This window comes from Rhinichthys klamathensis, unplaced genomic scaffold (assembly GCF_029890125.1).
Source record: "Rhinichthys klamathensis goyatoka isolate OS25496 unplaced genomic scaffold, OSU_Roscu_1.1 h1tg001435l_1, whole genome shotgun sequence".
NCBI lineage: Eukaryota > Metazoa > Chordata > Actinopteri > Cypriniformes > Leuciscidae > Rhinichthys > Rhinichthys klamathensis.
In genome coordinates this window covers 20,001-42,065 of record NW_026607448.1, presented here as the reverse complement: position 1 = coordinate 42,065, position 22,065 = coordinate 20,001, and the positions used below count along the sequence as shown (strand labels likewise).

At 36.5% G+C, this 22,065-nt stretch overlaps 2 protein-coding genes across 4 annotated transcripts in view; both read right to left on the bottom strand.

Annotated features, from left to right (window-relative positions):
- Positions 1-770: 770 nt before the first annotated feature.
- On the bottom strand, positions 771-10,710 carry si:ch73-281k2.5 (neurogenic locus notch homolog protein 1; the record flags this gene model as incomplete). Its single annotated transcript, XM_056245120.1, has 4 exons — positions 10,317-10,710; positions 7,643-7,715; positions 1,205-1,467; positions 771-1,109 (listed from the first exon to the last, which is right to left on the bottom strand). Coding segments are annotated over exons 1-4 (739 nt in total), but the record flags the coding sequence as incomplete, so codon positions are not given.
- Positions 10,711-20,498: 9,788 nt separating this feature from the next.
- kcnt1a (potassium sodium-activated channel subfamily T member 1a) overlaps positions 20,499-22,065 on the bottom strand; it is a 16,704-nt gene continuing 15,137 nt past the window's right edge. For 2 of the 3 annotated variants that reach the window (XM_056245121.1, XM_056245122.1), the window contains exon 25: positions 20,500-20,759. In XM_056245121.1, coding sequence (XP_056101096.1) covers positions 20,654-20,759 — 106 coding nt within the window. In that variant the 3' untranslated portion in view covers positions 20,500-20,653. Of the gene's footprint in view, positions 20,760-22,065 lie in introns of all 3 variants that reach the window. The other variant, XM_056245123.1, reaches the window with a different exon arrangement.

Below are 22,065 nucleotides of genomic sequence, written 5' to 3'. Positions count from 1 at the left end.
ACAAACTTTTATTTTGATGCGATTAATCGTTTGACAGCCCTAATATATACACACACATACTGTATTTATTCATTCATTAAATAAATAAAAATATATTTTCATGATAAATACATATATTTAAATATATATAAGTATACATATATATATATATATATATATATATATATATATATATATATATATATATATATACACACACACAACCACCGTTCAAAAGTTTTAGATGGGTAAAAAATTTGTTTTAAAGAAATTAGCTAAATTAATACTTTTATTCAGCAAGGACGCATTAAATTGATCAAAGGTGACAGTAAAGGTATTTATACTGTTACAAAAGCTTTTAATTTCAGATTAATGCAGTTCTTTTGAACTTTCTATTCATCAAAAAAATCCTGAAATCCTGAAAAACTGTTTTCAACATTGATAATAATCTGAAATGTTTCTTGAGCATCAAATCATCATATTAGAGTGATTTCTGAAGGATCATGTGACACTGAAGACTGGAGTAATGATGCTGAAAATCCAGCTTTGATCACAGGAATAAAATACACTTTAAAATATAACAGTTCTTTTAAATTGTATTTGGATCAAATAAATACAGCCTTAAGCAGAAGAGACTTCTTTTAAAAGCATTTAAAAAATCCTACCAATCTAAAACTTTTGAAGGGTAGTGTATATTCATATATATATATTCATTCATAAAAAAAATTGTTAACCCCACCCCCCCCCCCCAAAAAAGATGCCAAACTTGACACACAAATAAGCACACTTACCTGACAGACAAGTGCAGGCGTAGGAGGTGTCGCTGGTCTGTAAGCAGGTCCCTCCGTTCCTGCAGGGCGAGGGGTGGCACGGGTGGTACAGGCGCTCGCAGTGTGTGCCAGCGTACTCCGGTGGGCACCGGCAGAGGTACGAGCCCACCTCGTTTATACAGGTGCCTCCGTTACGACAGGGGGAGGAAGAGAGAGCGCACTCGTTCACGTCTTGCCGACACGTCTGGCCGTGGAAGTTAGGAGGGCAGGTGCAGATGTAGTGCGAGTCGAACGCTGAACATTGACCACCGTTGGCACAGGGGTTCGACGCACACGGGTCGGCCTGCTGGCATGTTTTACCTATGCACATAAAAGAAAAAGTAGAGGTTAACTTATCTTCCAACTCACAAGGAAGAGCTTCTAGTCTGGGTGATGTAAGTGTGTGATGGTCATACCTGACCATCCAGGTGGGCAGCGGCAGGTAAAGGTGTCGAGCGTGAGCAGAGAGCAGGTGCCGCCGTTACGGCACGGGGAGCTCATACAGGCATGATTGACAGGTGTCAGACAGAGCGGATCGCTGTATCCTAAGACGCAGTCACAGGTCACCTCCACGTCATTCCCCTGCGTCCGTGCACGGCAAACACCTCCGTTACGGCACGGCGACGGGCTGCACGGGTTCGGGAACTGACATTTGGGGCCGACGAAGTCTGCAGGACACCTAAAGGAACACAGAATTCACACAGATTATATTATTATTACTTAATACTTTGAGAATAACAGTGAGCTAAATATGACAAAGCCTCCATGTAAAAAGCTATTTATAAAAACTTTTTTTTTTTATTCTAGAAATGCAAAAGTTAGATACTTAGATGCATCATTTATTTTAATATCCATTTATTTATATTAATATTTATTTATGTTTTTATATTTATATGCATTTATATTCATTAATTTATTCATATTTATATGCATTATTTTAATTTCTTTATATTTCTTTATACATTTTAAAAAAATATTATAGAATTGCAAATGTTTTCTTTTAGGGTTAAAGTTATTTATATGCATTTAATTTTCATTCATCTATTTATTTATATTCATTTAATACATTTATATTTATGTATTTATATATTTATTCATATTTATATGCATTTAATTTTTGTTTATATTTATTTATACAAACACATGTTTTCTTTTAGGCTTCAGGTCAGTGTTATTTATACAAAAACAGCAGAAATCTATGAGATGTTCTAATTTAGTTGGCCGAGTAAACGTAGGTGTGTGTGTGTATAAACAGTGTGTGAAAGAAAGACACTGTTCTAACTCATCTGAATTCCTCAGGGCGATCAGGAACCACAAGAACACACACACACACACACACACACACACACACAGTGTCACATGCTCTCCCTCTCATATGGACACATCCAAATGACACATTTGAACACTTTCTTCAACAGCCACTAAAGAAAATTTTAAAATGTGAACTCAACAGTAAAAGATATAGTAAATACAGTGTGTTTTATTCATGCGAGTGTGTGTATGTGTGTGCTGCAGCAGGTGTGTGCATAAATAAGGGCAGCTGTGCTGCAGGCCCCTCCCACTGTACTCTGCCCCTCCCCCAAAGCCTGTTGCCATGGTGAGTGGCATAAGGTCACTAAGGCAGCTCCCAAGAGAAGACAAAACTCCGCCCCCCCCAAACTATTGGAAATCTCACTTTTATCTGCACAGAATCTCGATAGACATGATTTGTTTTCATCCATATTTATCACTTTCATTCATTCGTTTTGTCTTTATTAAACACATCACTGTAGATATATTAGCGCTGAATGTTTCTTTCTTAAATTTCAAATTTGCGCTGAAAAAAAAAAATGTATTTGATTAAATTTGGCCAGAATATAACATTTATTTTCAAAATGTAGAGCATTGCATTAATGAATTCATTGCTCTTTAAAAGAAAAAAAGAAAATGGAAACAAAAATTTAAAACATGTATATATTGTTATATACCTACATAAATGTATTAACAATATATTACATAACTTTTTGAAGATATCAATATTGTATGTAGTGCAGTAAAGTGTAATTTTAACAAAAAAAAATTCAATGAATAGAAATAAATGTATTAGTGCCGTCTAATCGATTAATCACATCTAACATAAAGGTTTGTAAATATGTAATCGATTTGACAGCACTAAAATGTAAAATATACTTATATATATATATGTGCGTGTGTGTGTGTATATATATATATATATATATATATATATATATATATATATATATATATATATATATATATATATATATATATATATATATATATATATATATATATATATATATATATATATATATATATATATCACCCACACACATTTTTAATATAAATCTAAAAAATATAAATATTTTTAAAAATAAATGTAGAAAATAAATTACAACAAATCTAGTTAATATGTTAATTGGTAGCCATAATCACAATACAACTGCCAATCACATGCAGTAGTTTAATAATAGAGACATCCCAACGCAAACACTTGCAGGCGCAGATGAGTGTGTGAGTTTACTTGAGGCATTAACGCAGTCTGTCTCTTTGTCCCCAGAGGCAGCAGCAGAAGTCATCCGCAGCCCGTCACGGCAACAGGTCCGAGAGCAGGAGTGTGTGTGAGACTCGACTCTGAACAGATGCTGCGGTGACCTGTGACCCCGGAGCACATTTGTGACTGCAGGCAACAGACCCCCCCATTCCAGTGGGCTGGTCTACCATCTGCTGCTGCCGCGGCCTTCTGTGCAAGTGTGTGTGTGTGTGTGTGTGTGTGTGTGTGTTTTCACACCACAGACTTCCTGCCCCTCAGTGAGAATCAAAACAACAAACTTTCGTTTTTATCCCTCTGGCCCTCAGAGCTCTGTTCTTACGGTTCACACCTTTGCAAACACGAGACATTTCAATCAAACACATCAATTTGAGTCGGTTTATGTTTTGGTGGCCACTCTAACTTATCAAATGAACTTATCAAATATTATATATCAGTAACACTTTACAATAAGGTTTCATTTGCTAACATTAGTAAACATGAATGAACAATGAAAAATAGAGCAGTTGTTAATCTTAATTGCTCATTTCCACATTTACTAATACATTTTTTTTTAAATCAAAAGATGTATCTGTTAACACTATAATGCACCGTTAACTAGTATGAGCAAACAATGAAGAATTGTATTTTTTTTTGACAAATATTAACAAAGATGAATCAATTCTGTCAAAGATATATTGCTTATTGTTAGTTCATGTTCGCTTCCTATTGATTTAAGTTGCTCACTTCACTTAAATCAACAAAACCGTTCCATCGTGGTTTTCTCAGAGCTTTAGTGAGTTGATTTTGAACTGTTGTTATAGGTTTACATTCAGTTCAGAGAAGAGGATCGCAGGAAAGCACGTCGCCAAACCATAAACCGTGCATGCAAACCCACACATTAGAAACAAACTAGACACATGACGTGGAAGTGTGAGTTTAAGTGAAATATTATAATGCAGAAGTTACTCAACAAAAGGTAGAAAGCTGAAGTCATGCTTCCAGACACAAGCTCTTTCACACGGTTTTGGTGCGAGGTCAAATTTAGAAACGTATGTTCATCACAACGATCTGTCTCTTGCTCACACACAGAGCTTCATTCTACAAATAACTCTGGTTGTTCACGACATCACACACATCTAGTGATGATGCAATTAAAACACACCACACATAAATTGGCCATCATTATAATGCCCAGCCAAAAGCGGTCACCAATCCAACCACAATTGGTTGGTACAAGGTCATACAGCATTCCAGGATTCAAATGACAACTCTGGAATTCTGATTCCACGCTTCCAATTAACTTCCCACCCTCCAGCATTCCAACAGTTCCAGAACTGATGTCAGGTGTTGTGGAATGTTCAGGAGTCAAAGAACCTTTGATGTTCATATGATGTTCATATACCGAAAGACTAACAAAACACACAGGGACCTTGTTGCATTATGAATTGCGTTAAGACATTTTGCAATTGCATTCATATACATCACTAAAGCACTAAGCTCCATTAAAACGAAGCCCAAAAATGTGGAAAAGCATGGAATAGGTTGGAGCTGTTGACATTCTCCAATCATCGAGATACAATCAGGAACATTTGACTTCTAGAAAGACAAAGTGCACTAATGATTTGAGAAATCCTGCCTTTAGAAGAATTAACACTAGACAAAATAATAGTTAAAAATACTATTTAATTCAATGAAATGTTTTTGCTAATCAGTACATCTGATCTGAATGACCATCAAAGACATGGTGAATGGATGTTTTACAAGACTACAGAGTGTTATTTTAGTATTATGCATTCATATTTTGAATTAGCTATTGTTTTTATATTTCAATTTTAGTTTAGGGTTTGTCATGTTTTTAAGTTTGTTTTTATATATCTCTATTTGACTAGGTTTAAGTGCTAAAATAACTAAAACTGAAATAAAAATATTCTATTTCAGTTAGTTACAAAGGCAACATTTTTCAATTTTTGTTTAAGTTTTTCAAGCTGAATTTCTTCATCTAATATTAGTTTCATTTCAGTTAACAAAAGTGATTTTTAATCGTTTTAGATAATAACAATACTGCTGCGCATACATACAGTAACACGCCTTAGCTTATACCCAACACCTCCATAACTCGGACCACACCTACAAATACTTGAAATAAGTGGTTTTAATATGGCATCACCCAAATAGGTCAAGTTTCCTAGTATAGAATGAGTATGTAATCTAGTATGACTATAGACTGTCAGAGTTTCACCATTTCGCATAAAGATTATTTGCTTTATAAATGAGCCTGTGTCATCAAAGATCATTACAGGAACGCTTAACTCGACGTAAAGTAGGACATCCTCTCACTAAATGTCAGAAGTTCATGTGAACTTTAACAAGTTCAAGCAGCGCCGACCTCAATTCAGATGCAACAAGCCAGAGAAATCCCCACACGCTTACACACTCACAAACACTGGCGATTTACAAACAATTTCCAAGGCGGAGATTCGGACCACACAGGAAAGGCGTCAAAGTTCAGATGAGATATTTCTGGGATAAAAAAATATCTCTGATCTTCCTGTTTATTGACGGGGTCATCACAACAGGATGTTCAGGGTTTGGCTCCCACTGAATGTGTGTGCAAGCAACTCAACAGAAAATCTCTCTCTTCCTTTCTTCTTTGCTAAACTGATTCATACATTAATTAGAGCCACTTGCTAAGGTAATTATCACTGTTGTTATTGCTCATACTCCGGGTTATAAACTTGAAAGGAAAAAAACCCATAGATTTGCACTGAACATCTGAGCTATATGAACCATCAGATCAGCAAGCAACCTCACATTCTTAAAAATAAAGGTTAAAAGGGGGTTTTCACAGTGATGCCACAGAAGAACCATCATTGAACCGTTTTCTTAGTGTGAAGAACATTTAAAAAAAACTAAAGAACCCTTTTTTAAGAACCTTTTGTGGAATGGAAAGATTCCATGGATGTTAAAGGTTCTTCATGGAACCATAGATACCAATAAATAACCTTTATTTTTAAATTCAACATAATGGCAGCAACTGATGCACAGACAAAAACGCATGTTTTCATCAAAAAGGCGGAAATTCATAGCAACCATCTATAATAAAGCAAACGTCCAGAACTCCCTCGCAATTAAAATTCAATTTTATTTTGAACTTGAAAGTGTAAAAGTGACAAAGGATATGGCAACCTTTCCTAGATTACATTTTCGCAAGTATAAATGGAGAAAGAGAAATGCGGCTAACAGTCTCACACACTTGTTTGCATTTGAATTTCCCCACTTTAAAGCGTCTCACACACACACACACACTGAGGCCATTCTCATGAGCTCCTGCAATCTTATTACCCCCTCCGCCATCTGCCCTCCAAAAAAGACACCATTCACACACATACAGCGAGCCTCCCGAGAGTGTAGGAAAACAGATAAAAGCAAAAAAGACTGAAATAAACAACAAAATCTGATTTTTATGGAAACATCTTAGTGTATGCATCCTATAAGAACAGATGCAAGTTTTATTCCATGGTTGCTAAGTGTGTGTGTGAGACAATAGGAGGTGAGGGCCAGCTGTTGGGCTGAATGGCATGAATAGACATTGACAGAAGCAGCGTCCCACTGCAGCAGGGCACCAACGGACTACTGGGGGGTTGGTAGGGGGGTCTTTTATCCAAGTTTGAAACCAAATGACTATGGCCGCGTGCATGTTCACACATGCGCACACACTCGAAAGATGCTGAGAGCTTTGTCTGGTTGCTAAGAAGGGTTTGGTCCTACAGATGGAATCTCAACATGGTAGATCACAGCTTACAAACAAATACACAGGTATACACACACACACTTTTCTTTAAAAACATGGTCTTTTACAACCATTTTACTGGGCAAACTGAAAAAATTATTACAAACTAACAGCAAGTAACACATTGAATAAAATGTGCTACTTGCTGTTAGTAACACATTGAGTAAAATGGGAAATTTAAGTAGATATAGAGAATCTTCCTGTAAAACATTGTTTTATTTACAACTCAATATTATGCATGTTACACTCTTTCAAATAATGTTCAACATAGAACTGGGGCATATAGAGTTGCTATAATATGGTTCATTGGAAAAGTTTTTCAGATCCGTGTTTTGGATTCTAGCACCAAAGAATAAATGGTTTTCCACAGAACTAGAGAATAAAACTTTCTGTGGAACTTAAATTTCCTAAACTCTTAAAAATAACAGTTCCAAAAGAGGGTTTTCCCAACGATGCAATAGAAGGACCATTTTGGGTTCTCCAAAGATCCTTGGACAATTAAGAGTACAGCTTAAGGTTTTTGTAACGTACCTGCATGATGCTTCTCCGCTCGGCTTGAGCTCGCATATTCCTCCATTCTGACAGTATTCTGAGCATCTTTGCCCTGAACAAACACAAACATGTGTTAGTGCATCCCAGCAATCAACTATCACAGATCACCTGTAGAAAACCAGGTCAAACCTGCATTCACCCACCCACCTGTACAACCCCTAGCACACCTGTCAATGCAAACACACATGCTAACTCCTTACAAAAGAACCTTGCCACCTACAGACATCAATAAAGGGCCCGGAGCCCTTTGTTTTGTGGCCCCGATGGAGAGCCACTGACCTTTTGTTGAATTGTGAATAACTGACTTTGATGGGGGACTGGAAGGGAGGGGGGATCTTGATGAATGGTTCTTGACTATTCATCTAAAGAGATCCTGAAAAATCCAGTTATCTAACACTGAGCCTGGAAATAGCTCCACATTCTCTACAATTCCCTCTCCATGTGGCAGTCAGCCTTTTAACAAGGGTTTAAACTCCAAATACACTACTTCCGGTTTCAGTATTAATATATCAGCTTCACACTAGTTTAAGTTTAGCTGACAGTGTTGGGATGTGCACATTTGACTTTGACTGAGCATTCAATATGGTTTAATAAGCCAATGTGTCCAATGATGGAGGGAAGTGTATTTTTTAGCAGGAGCGTGCAACGTCACACTTTAGGGATTAACAGCACATCGAAGCCAGTCACCATAGACCGCAGTTGTGCACTTGTTGAATGAAACCAGCTGCCTGCAGGCCGTCTTTAATTGCTGACGACTGTCTAGAGACAAAGCTCTTAGTCAAAACTCTCAGACTGGTCCTTGTTATAGATTACACCACTAGTACTAATTCTCCTTTTAAAGTTCCCTCATTTTAAAGTTAAGCTTTGTTTTTTCTACATTTTCTAGGAGTTATTAAATATTAAATAATAGTATTTAATCACATTAAATAATAAAACGTAATGGAAGTTAAAGGGATAGTTCAGCCAAAAAAGTTAATTCTGTCATCATTTACTCACCCCCTCAAGTTGTTCCAAACCTGTATGAGTTTCTTCAGTTGAACACAAAAAAAAGATATTTTCAAGAATGTCGGTAACCAACAGTTGACGGACCCCGTTGACTTCCACAGTGTGGAGAAAAAAAATACTATGGAAGTCAATGGGGTCCATCAACTGGTTTGTTACCAACATTCTTGAGAACATCTCTTGTGTTCAGGTGAGTAGATGACAGAAATGTCATTTTTGGGTGAACTATCCATTCCCATTAAGTAATAAAAAATAATAAATTATAGGCTATTTTTCCAGTAATTCTAACCTTATAATTCCTTACATTTTCAATGGAAATGGGTCATCTTTTAAGTATCATGTAAATAACATGGTACGTGAATATATACATAGACCAGTCTACCATGGAATTGCCATACAATTGGTACAATATTGGTCCACTAAATACCATAGTACCCCCACAGAACTTCTTGTTAGCATAATTTCACTCTCTTTCTTCACTGGTTTACCTCAGGCTTGAAATGTGAAGAATTTAACATGAATAAGCGTCTGTTTCGTTTCCTGTCTCTTCTGTCTAGTTGTGTCATTTCCCTGTCTGTCTTCTCTCGGTTCCTCTACGGGAGCGTGGCCTGGTGGAGTGTGTGTGTGTGGAGGAAGAGGAGGAGGAAGAAGAAGAAGAAGAATAAAAAGGGAGAGAGGGGGGTCTAGGGGCGCGCGCGACAGCTGCAGAGCCCACGCCGCGCGGACAAAAGGAATCAGAGTCCAGCACGAGCCTATAAAACACTGTCTCGAGCCATTGTTTACCAGCGCACGAGAACAACAGCATCCCCCTCCTCCTCCCTTCATTCATTCACTCACTCACAGATCGCTTTCCTCCAGACTCCACACACAATGCAACTCAATCAACATCAGGGACACCAGACAAAAAAAAAATCCTGAACACTAAAAAACAACCACAATAACTTCAGAAATCAAGCACTTACACTGTCATAAAGTTCTGAAGTTACTCAACCTTAACGTGAAGATATGCCTCTGTGATCTGCATATAATAACAAGAAAATAAACTATTCGCCAAAGTTAGGCTACATTAGTGAATGAACAAGTTAAAAAGAGAGATTTTAGACACATTGAGGCGGCTGTCAAAAAGTGGTCCAATTTACCCCAAATAGACTAAAATAAAATAATTTCACTGAATTACACTTTGAATTCAACAGAATCAATAGGCCTGAATATCAATATACCGGTACACCCCTTTTAGAAAGAAAGAGCGAGCGAGTTGTAATACATAGGGGCTATTAATAACTTTCTGAAAGTCTATGTTATTGTATTCTATGATGGTTTTTATAGGCTACACAACTGATATGCTGATATTTGTAGTTTGTGTCTTTTTCATTGATGGTTTGGGGTTTCATGCAACAAAAACAGCCAATAAATGACATAAAAATAATGGAAATGAAAGAAAGAGTTGTGAAAGTCGTGTGTTTATCAATATCAAAGACAATATCAGAATATTCTGTGCAACAAGTGACGCTCAAAGCTCAAGTTCTGCAGAAATATCTCCGAGCAAATCAAAACAGAACAGTTTGTAAATATCAAATGAATCCAAACAGAGTCATATGACTAAATGCATATCATTTAAAAAAGTTATTAGAGTTGCATTGATCTTTGATACCTTGTGCCACCGTCGCGAGCGATGCTGCCGTCAGTAGCGTTAATTTCACCAAGAAACGGTTCATAACTCCGCCTCGGCGTTACAACTTCTGTAAAATCCTTACTGAAGTTCTCATAGATCCCCTGAAGTCTTCTTTAAATCTCCCAAAAAGTGCAAAAGAGTTTGAATAAATATACGTGTTAATAATAAATAAATCCCAGTCTCTCGAGAGCGTCTCTTGTCGCTGCTGCTCGTGGGAACTCTGCTTGATTCTCAGCTCGTAGCGCGCGTGAGCGTGCGCGTGCGCTGATGTCACTGTCGCGTGGGACTCTGAACGTCGCGAGCTCTTCTGAATCTGAACGACTTCTCACGCTCGAGCGTTATCCATCCGCGCAGGTACTGAGAGAGAGAGAGAGAGAGATTACCTTCAAATTAATGTGCATCTGGGAAAAAAAGAGAGTGAACACTCCCTGCACAGTTTAGTTTCACCGCGAGGGAAGAAAAAAAAACTTTCTCACACTTTCTTCCCAGGATTAATGTGGGATATGCAGGTTTATTCCTGTCCCATCCCGTCTAGAGGATTGGGGAGGGACTAGGGCGGATCACTGCTTTCTGTTGGCGCCAGTTCAGACCCATAGAAAAGGGGGGGTGGCCTCATTAACAAATCAAGACCCAATGCTGAAAGTGTGTGTCCTTTGTCGCCCATTTCTAAAGGAGGAACATGTTTTTGTATCACCAGCTAAGAGTTTTTTGGACATGGTATGGTAATGCCATGAATGTGTGCTTGTGCAATAGTATGTAATACTATATTTTCCTTACATGGTACCATGGTAACACTAGCTTTTTGGATATATGGTTATACCATTTGTTTTGAATGTTTAATAACATATTTTGTTTTGTATGTTTTTGAAGACATTAAAAGTACTTTTGGAGTATCTAATATAAATGTATGTGAACATTTTAAAGTGAAGTTTTTTTGGCTTTGAGTATATGTTAGCCTGTTATCACTGCCTATGATACTATTGTTATCTATAAGCTATAGTGTGCACCAAAACAATGACAAAATTCGCATTTAGAAGATAAAAGCATTAAAAACTCAGTCTCTCACATCAGATTTTCTGTCCAATCAAATGCTCTCTAGAATCTAAAGCTCCGCCCCCTTCATTGTAAATAGAAGCTGAAGCTGCGGCTTAAATCGGTCACTTGTTCACACATTTACTGTTTTCTACATGCATGGCACATAGTGCACTATAGGGATAGAGAACATTTCAGACAGTGTAAATATGCTTTCCATTGGGGGCGAATGAAGTTTCACGTTAGTGTCACGCGAACCGCCGCGGCTCCGGTGATCGAGTCGACGCAGACCACAAAACATATCGGATCCATTTGAATTCTGCACTGAATTTTGAAGCGATATGGAAGAGATAAGGAGGAGAAACGGTTAGAGATTATGAGAAAACTGCAGCTTTCCCGAGCTCAACGGCTCTGGCCGAGCTGTGATATAAACTAAACGCGATTGGCTATTTTTAAAAAGGGGAGGAGCTGTTCGATATGTCCCGCCCTGAAAATTACGTCAACACATCGAATAATGCTGCACGTTTCAAGGCACTTCAGTGGGCCTTTAATAATTTAGTAAGATCGTAGACCTTCAAACAAGTAGGCTTCTAAATGATTGCATGTTCACACACACACACACATTTATATCATACGCACATACTGTATATACAAATATCATAGTTTTTCCATTTCTCAGATACAGTCACTTTACCATGGTACCACCGCAGTACTTTTTGGTAAATGTGGGCACACTGTTTCTTATAGTCATAATCTATTTCTCTCACACTTAGGCACTTCAATAGTCATCTCTAAAATGATCAATAAGAGGTAAAGATCAATCATGTCAGAAGAATTCCCCTTTGTATGACCTATAATTGACCTACGCTGTACTTATGATCTTATAAGCGTTGAGTGCTATCATTTCTCTTTTAATGTTTCTATTTACAATCCATATAAATGCACTAATTCAATTTCTGTCATATTGTTTTTGTTCATGTACAAGTTTGTTTGCCTTCCCTCTTTTTTTTGGCATGAAACTGCATGTGTAGTTTCATTGCCTGAGGAATCATAGTAATGACACATAATGTTTGACAGCACCCACGATATGTGTGCATGTCTGTGTGTGTCGGCCCGTGGGAACCGTTTTATTGTGGAATCTGCAACCGCAGGGCATTAAAAAAAAAGTTGAATGAGAGGGCGAAAGAAAGAGAGTGTGCCAAAACTGTAACTGATGAACGTTAGATAACTGTTGACGAGCTCAGGAGACATATAACCTTTCGTCGTGCCCACTGAAGTTTCATTTTGATTCCTAAATGCAAATCTCAAAGTGTTCGAGGAAAGTTTAAGGTTGAAAAAGTCACCAAAATGCACTTAGCCTACTTTGATTAGAGAACAGCGGGACTTCCTTTTTCCTCTGTTCCTAAAACTCCCTTCCTTTCCATTTGAACACACACATTTCACAGGGACAGGTTTGAGGTTTGCATGCATGTTTACCTGAAAGTTATCGTGCTGTTTTTTAAAACAAGACTACATTTTTGTCTTGTTTACCAGTAAAAATGTGTAAACAACCTTAAAGCTAAATCAATTTACTTTAAATTTTTTTGTTTGTTTATCTTTCTCTTGTTTTAAGCAAAAAAACAAAAACAAAAAAACGTTCACTGTAAACCCTAATGCTCAAAATAATGAATTGGTTTGAGTAGGGTAAACTTAAATTAAACAAATTAGTTTATTAACTTTTATGAGTATTTAGAACTTTCTTTTCCTTTTGAGTTCACAACTGACACAATATGAGTAATCTAAATTGTTTAATATGGTTTGAGTTTTATGAACTGTATTCTTTTAATTTAGACAAACTTAAATACAACTGAAACTGCTGGGATTGGATAGGACTGAAAATAGGATTTCTATTTCCCAGCATGCTTTGCCACACTCAAAAGGGAGTAAATGCTAAAATTGTTATATCATGTTTTTTTGTGTGCAAGATTAATGTCAAACTGGATATTTGATGTTTTGCTATGCTAGAAGAGTTTCTGTTATTTGCCATTTTTTGGGGTTGACAAGTGGAGCATGAGCTTAGTTTGGATATATGTTAAATGTAAATGTCATTCAGCAATGCTATGGCTATCAAGGCATTGTTACCAATTAGCAAGTAAGCATTTACTGAACGAGGTAGTTAAAACCGGCCAAGTTTCCACTACTAAAAATATTTAAGTTGAGATTACATAATTTTAAATTAAATGTATGAATAAGCTTACACAAATATTTCAAGTTAAGAGTAATTAAAATGCATGAGTACAAAATAAAACATCTGCCAGTTCTGCTAACTAAAACTTTGAATTTCTTAATTTGTATTACAGTGGAGTTTATATTACAGTGCAGTTTAAAAGGTAACTTGTTGTATACGGAGATGGCGAGTTAACCAGATCAAATTATTTGAACAAAACAACATGGCCATGCAGTTGACCAGAGTAACTCGGGTTAACCAGCACCGGGTCCAGTCATGATCAAAGAGAGGCGGACAGTGAGTGTGACTGAGTTTAAACACCGTCTGTCACCTACTAGATCCTGAACGAGTGAAGTACTGTAATCACCTGACGAATTTCACACTACACACTGTGAACGAGTCCTCGCATGCCGTCCTGATGCATCTGGGCCATCCCTCCCCCTCCCAGAGTTTGAATAATAAAGCTTTATTTGCATTTGTAAAGCTGATGAAAGACACAACCCCCATTGGAGAAATCTCAAATCTGAGCTGAGCATGCCTGTACTCTTTACCCTACAGCACGCTTGTGTGTGTGTGTGTGTGTGTGTAAACACATATAGGGACAGTATATCAGGATTTAAGAGAGATCTGGCTGCAGACACACACACACACACACACAGACACACACAGTTGTGTGCTGGTGAGAAAGACACTTCCCGCTTCATGGCAGGAAACAGGCCCAATTCACACCGAACAGGGATCTAAACCCACAAATGAGTGACTGTAAAATCTGCTGCTGACTTCCTAAATATATTTATAGTCTCTCGCTCATGATAACTTCAATCATCATTTTAACTTTCTTTTAAAACCTTAATAAGAACTCGACTACTTTGGAACACATTTAGGTCACATTTAAGTAAAGACAAACCTGAAAAAACAGACACAATAAGTTGTTATTTTAAGTGCACTCATGTTTACCAAAGCTGAAATCATCTGATAATCTTCTCTGTGTATTCATGTGTGTGTGTTTGTTTGTGTGTGTGTGTATAAAGATCTCATATTTCACTTGCTGCAGTGCCACCAACAACATCTCAATGTCTCACAGATCCGTTTCTCATTTCAGTGTTAAAAGATTCACATCTTTTCGAGTCTGGTCTGGTCTTGTCTCTGAATGAACTTTTATATGGTTTCAAGAAACACAACATTTAGTTTGTTGAATTGTGTTTTTTTTTCTTCTGAAAAATTAAAATACTGCAGATGGATTGCATAAACATTCAGAATAGAATTGATAACTTTAAAAAAAAAATGATTGCCAAATTAGGGTTAACAGAATTATTTATTATGTTTTATTGGTAAAGAATAGTGTGTTTTAAATGTATATATATATATATATATATATATATATATATATATATATATATATATATATATATATATATATATATATATGTGTGTGTGTGTGTGTGTGTGTGTGTGCACACAAATTTTGGGGATGGTAAGATTTTAAAAATGTTTTGACTGCATTATGATTCAAAAATACAGTAAAAACAGTAATGTTGTAAAATATTATTACAATTAAAAACAGTTTTAAATGTGAATGTATTGTAAAATGTAAATTATTCCTGTGTTCAAATCTAAATCATGTTTTGCTGCAAGAAACATTTCTGATTATTATCATGCTGCTTAATATTTTTGTGGAAACCATGATACTGTTTTTTTTTTAAATAAAAAAACCCAGCATTTCTCGTGTAGGCCTATACTGTATATAAAACCTCTTCTCACTGTCTCGCCTTTTCTGTCTTTCTTTTTTCATCTCTCATCTTTTCTATTCTCATTGCATCTCGTCTCATCTATGTTTTATTTAAATAAAGTAATTCTTATTTTGATTTTTGTGTGTAGTGTGTACTATCTCTTCCCTTCTCATTTGGTATGTTTGTCTATTGCTGATGTGTTTGTGTGTGTGTGAGGGTTTTGTTTCTCAGCTGTTCGCTGTATCATTTTCTCTAAGTCTCCGACAACTGGTGTCCAGACCTCGCCCTGGGGTTGGTCCTCTCGCTTTCCAAAAACAGACTCCTTAAACACTCCCGGGGCTTTGGTTGACTTGTCGAGCGCGTGTTCTGTGTTCTTGCCAGCGTCTTGTGGAGGTTGTACAGCATTTGGCATGAGCCGTCTCTGTCTGTGCTCTTGTTGAAGGGTTTAAGCTGCTCACCATTTAGACAGTGTCCTTGAGACAAACGCAACTCCTGCGCTCAGCATCCTCCAAAATATCTCACAGCATTCTGCTCATAGCACTCGCTGTCTCCTTGACCTCGCTCTCACTCGATCCTCTGCCATCTCGCTTTACTCTCTCTTTCTCACGCTCAGAGCGGATGTGTGTCTCTGCCAGGAGTGTGTCGATCATCTAACATTTCACTTTGAGCCCATCAATGAGAAGAAGATTTTACTCTCACTCACTCAGAGGCACAGCAGGGGTTGTGTGTTCATACATCATTTTCTAAGTAGATGCATCAGGCAAGTGTGAGTGTGTCTGTGTATATTTATGTGTTGATCTGTCTGGTCAAATCTATAATATTCAAATATTATATGTACAGTACAGTTCAAAAGTTTGCACTCAGTATAAGTTTCAGTGCTATTTGAGCTTTTATTAATATTTTGAATTAGTTTTTCATGTTCATTTTAGTAATTTTTTTAGTAATTAGATTTTTTTTGTCATTTTTTTTTCCATTTTTAGTAAGTTTTATTTTTTATGTATTTCTAGTTAATAATTTTAGTATTTAAGTTTATATTTATATAAATATTTATATTTATTCTCACCACAGGTGAAGTTTCGACCCCATGGCTCTTTATCGTTTTTTCATCCTTTTATTTTATTTTCTATTTTTACAGCTTTTTTCAATTAAAATAAATGTTTTTAATACTTTTAGTAATAACCCTGTAAAATATTTATTTAAAAAAAGAATGCTTATTCAGCTAAATTGATCAAAAGTAAAGACATTTATAATGTTATAAAATTTATATTTATCATGGTTTCCACAAAAATATTTATCAACTCAACTGTTTTCAACATTGACAATAATCAAATGTTTCTTGAGCAGCAAATCATCATATTAGAATGATTTCTGAAGGATCATGTGACACTGAAGACTGGAGCAATGATGCTGAAAATTCAGCTTTATTGAATTTTATTTCACAATATTACTGTTTTTACTGCATTCATGATCAATTAAATAAGCCTTGATGAGCAGAAACATTTAAAAAATATTATTTATTCCAAACTTTTGACTGGTAGGCTATAGACATTTTGTCTAAAAAATTTCTCTAAGAAAAATACTTTGGAGAAATAAAAATACACAGCTCAGATTCATATAGAATCGTTGTTATCTGACTTTCGTATAGGAAAATGTGAGTATAAATAGTGTTATATGTGATGAGTGAATGTGTGCTGCGCTGTCCTTCTGGATAAATTTAATCCCGCATGTGTGTGTGAGTTGTTTATGTGTGTATTTACATTTCACATGTGTGTGTGAGAGACAGCAAGCCTGCTTTAGGACCACTCAGACAGCTGTTGTAGTGAAATGCTAACGACGCTAAATGCTAATGTGTTTAATGGTTAAAGGCCGTGCGAGCGGACAGTCCTCTGAACCTGACACTACAACCCCTCGACACACACACACACACACACACACACACACACTGGAATCCGGAGGTTAAAAGACGGGAGCGCGCGGTTCAGATCCAGGGAACTAAACAACATCATCATGAGGATTTTCAGCTAAACCACATTAAACATGATTTGACTAAACTAGTTGAGTTCTACTTGAAGATTTCGGTTATATCTGTTGTTCTAATAATCATTTTAGAAAGAAGTCTCTTATGCTCATCAGGATTGCATTAATTTGATAAAAAATACAGTAATATTGTGACGTATTATTGCAATTTAAAATAACCGTTTTGTGTTTCAATAAGTTAAAATGTCATTTATTCCTGTGATCAAATCATTTTCAGCATCGTTACTCTTCAGTACGTGTCACATGATCCTTCAGAAATCATTCAATGCTGATTTCAAATGTGCTGCTTAAGAAACCTTTCTGATTATTATGAATGTTGAAAACAGCTGAGCTGCTTCATATTTTTTTGTGGAAACCATGATAATATTTTTTCAGAATAGCATTTATTTGAAACAGAAATAACCTTATGAATTATAAATGGCTTTTCTGTCACTTTTGATCAATTTAATGCGTCCTTGCTGAATAAAAGTATTAATTTCTTTCAAAACAAACAATCTTATTGACTCCAACTTTTGCCTGGGTCAGTTTAGAAGTCACTAAAAATGTTTGCCCGCAGAAAATTCAGGCAGTGACACTGACCTTTTGCTCTTTGGAGGAGGAGTGCATGTGTGTGTGTGTTTGTTGGGGAGAAGCTGGTTCTCAAGGTCTGAAGTCTCATGGGACACTGTGACAGATGTGACGTCTGCCCTCCCTCTCGTTCACACACACACACACTGCAATCCTACACTGCCCATGTTCATGTGCACATCCTTCTCATACACGTCCATTTGTTTGCCATGTGCATGTGCGTGTTTGCATGCACCTGCACACGTGTGCACACATGTCTGCATTGCATGCGGACAGGCGGTGTGAAACGGCACAGTTAAAGGCTCTGGGTGTGTTTGTGGGTGTGAACGGTGATGCTAAAGAGCGCAGCCTCGGGTGATCTCTCAGGATGGGTGCAGGTTTGGGCCTGAGGCCGTCACACTCGAGGTAATGACACGGTACGATCAGAAAACACCTCCACAGGATGAAGAGATTAACATCGGAGAGCTGGAGGAAGAACAATAAAACATGACATGAAGTGCACTCATCTGACACCATGTTTTGTTCATTATTAGTCACTGTTTGTTTGGTGTTTAATTAAGGAATTAAGGGTTTATGGAATTGCTCGTAGCTTAAGGGGATCTTTTTCTGCGCCGTTTGCAGGCAGAGTTTAAAGTGGGAAAACTGAGGCTAAAAAAACACTTGAAACAGAGAGAAAAACCTCCTTAAAAAAGAGTTTTTTATATTGAATGCACCTTGATTTGCCTCTGTTTAGGAACACTTCTGACTTAAACAATGACAGTTCTGTAAGCTATAAATTATGAAGGTAATTTGTTACAATGTTGTTCACACGTCCTGCTATAAAAATCTGTTTGTGGAGTTTGGTATAATAAAGTTTTGGTTGTATTTACTCAACATTTATTTTCAGAATAGCATTTACTTGCAATATAGAAAATTTTAAGTTTTGAAAATAAAAATTAACTGTAGAAGAGAAGTAGAAATTTTGGCAAATGTTTATCTGTAACACTCAGATTAACTAAACAAAATAATCAATTCTACTCTATTGTAGTCTGTCCTTTAAAACAAAAATGTATTTCTTTTTTCCCCTTTAAACTCAAACTAGGGGCAAACTGAGCTCCTCTACCTGAAGAATCCCCTATACACACACACACACACACACACACACACACACACACACAGAGAGAGAGAGAGAGAGAGAGAGAGAGAGAGAGATTATTGGACTGATAATAAAATTTTCCCACTCAATTCCAATAATTCATCACTCTTAAACAAACAAGCACACACACTTTTCCACAAATTTTTCCTCACACACACCTTGCTGTTCACACGCCTCCCTGTCTCACCCTCTTGCTCAGACCTGTCGACCGAAACTGCCTCACTCAGCAGTGTGTGTGTGTGTGTGTGTGTGTGTGTGTGTTTGTACCCCACACTGCTGGCACTTGCTCTTATTCCCACTCTCTTATGATCATGTGTTGTTTTTCCAAATGGACACACCTCACATTATTGTTCTTATACTATTAAATGTACACACACACACACACACACACGGCCAACATAGCATATGCATTAAATACTTTAATTTCAAAATGCACCAAAATCACAAAAATATCTGACGTACAAATTACGTTCTATGTAACTACAATGTACATTATAATTACAATATCAACACATTGCACATTTCATTATTACTGGTAAGTAGACGACTAAAACTAACCAAATGTGCACAGCAATAATAATGGAGGTAATACCCGATACAGTGACCCCGAAAGATGGACACTTAAGTCTAACAGGGAACATTCTCAGAACTTCAGCTAATGTTCAGGCAAGGTTCTCTCAACATTATGAACAAACATTCTTCCAGTATAATTAATATAACTTTCATTCAAAGTTATCTGGCCTTTATGGAACGTCGCTCATGGGACATTTTTACCCGAAACACCTTTTTAAATGTTACTATGTTTCAGAGAACATTCAAAAGTAACATCCCATAACGTTTGCAAAAGGATCAAATGGAATGTTTCCTTAACGTTTGAATAACCAAGAAAAAAACGAGAACATTCAGAAATACTGCTTTCATAACTTCATGGAAACGTTCTCTCAAAGTTCTTCTAACATATTTTCTTCATAATTTTGAATCAACTGGTGATTTTAAGTGCATGTGCTCCTCAAGTTCACACAGATGCATCTTTCTTTAAAATAAATGCTACTTGGTTTGAAATTTTCTTATCTAATGCAATGACATTCAGACATACATTTAGAAGTCTATCTGTGATCATCTGAATGCAAAACACTGCAAGGCAATAAACAAATATGAAACAAAAGCACAAACAAAATGTATTAAAACAGCAAAAACCTGATTTTCCCAATAACAGGTAAGTTTGACCTGCATCAGTCATCACCGCCCTCTACTGTCGGTCTGATCTACAACAGGATGCTTTTTCATCCATATGATCTCTGTGTTTCCCCTACGGGTCACATGTGGTACTGCACAGATCAGGACAACAATCCCGGATGAATGACACTCTTCTTTGAAGGAACATTAAGTTTAACTTCACCACAAAATATTTCACAAATGACTACACGCACAGTTCAAAGCTCTTCTTTTGAATTATATGCAGTGTTCAGATCATAATATCGCTGATGAATCTAAGCAAGAGCTCGTATGAGCCTTTATAGGAAACTATAATATAGGAAGGAAAGTCTTTATAGTCCAGTTATATCAAGGCTTTGTATATGATCTAGTTCTGGTGCTGAGTTCTGACCGGTTAAACCTTGTTGAGTTCTGGTGTGTTAGTTGTGGACCGGCACCGTCGGTTCTGTACGGGCGGTGCTTCGGGAACATGAGCCAGTGGATCCGGACGGATCAGGAACCTGCAGAAAACAATGAGCACTTTGAGTGATTCATGTTTGGGGTTTTACTCTGAAAATGTGACTCTTGGGCACTGGCATGTTTGATAATGTGACTCTTGGGCACTGACATGTTTGTGTGTATGCATATGTATAAGAAAAAGCTTGTGTGTGGATCAGGATTTGCTGTCTTTATGAGGGCCAAATGTTGCTTAAACCTGACACACACACACAAACACACAATAAATATGACCAAATGTCCCCATAAAAATAGTAAAACCTGGAACACCCTACGTTTTAGGGACTTTTGGGTGGTCTCCTCTAGAAAAAAAGGGACAAAAAAGGGACCAAATAATGTCTTAACCCTGTAAAGCCTGACATAAAAAATCTTTTTTTTTTAAATGGATCAGTTTATTGACCCTTTAGACAAAATATTTAAAACAATATAAAAGTTTGCATATGCGTTTTTTTGTTGAATATCATATTTGATACACCAGGCTTTTATGGCTCTCATATCGTCTGATTTAGTGAGAATCTGAAGTTCAAACTCGAGGAGGAAAAAACAGCAAAAAAAAATGCAGTTTGGTGCAGATGCTGATATTTAAATAAGATTTAATTCTGATAGCTTGTAATGTAAATCACAGAGATCTTTATAACAGTATTACTGACTACTTACATAAAATGCACATAAATATAAGTTGTAACTCTATATCTCCCAATAATGTCTTAGTAAGATGATATTTAAATGCTTAGTTTTATGATCAAAGCTCTGTTTGAATATAATATATAATGCAATGCAATACAATGATGAATGAGAGATGAAGAAATAAACCTTCCTCAAAAGCCTGATGGATCATATTTGAGACTCAAATTCTAAAAAAAAATTGCTTCAATCCAGTAAATGTTCATCTTGTAATATTACTAACAATATAAAATGTATGCTTATGTTTGCTTTATAAAAATCATTTAAAAAAGGACCTTTTACTTGCTAAAAAAAAGTACGAACAATCAATCAGACGACAGAAGGCATGTAGTGGATTGTGTGCAACAGGTTTTATCAGCAAATGTGATCATGTTGAGCCCTTAGAAATTCACATATCAAATATGAGACAGTAGGCCTTATTGGGTTAAATAAATCTGATAAAGATCTAAAAAAAGAGAAGTGTGTAATAAATACAGTTTGCTATGAGCAAAATCTTGTATGACAGTATGAACAATTTTATATCACAGTAGTATACAGTATACAGTAGCCCAAAAAAAGTACCTGAACATTTCTGAATTTTGTCCTTTGAACCATATAAGATTTATTCTGTTCAGTTAGCTTTACGAC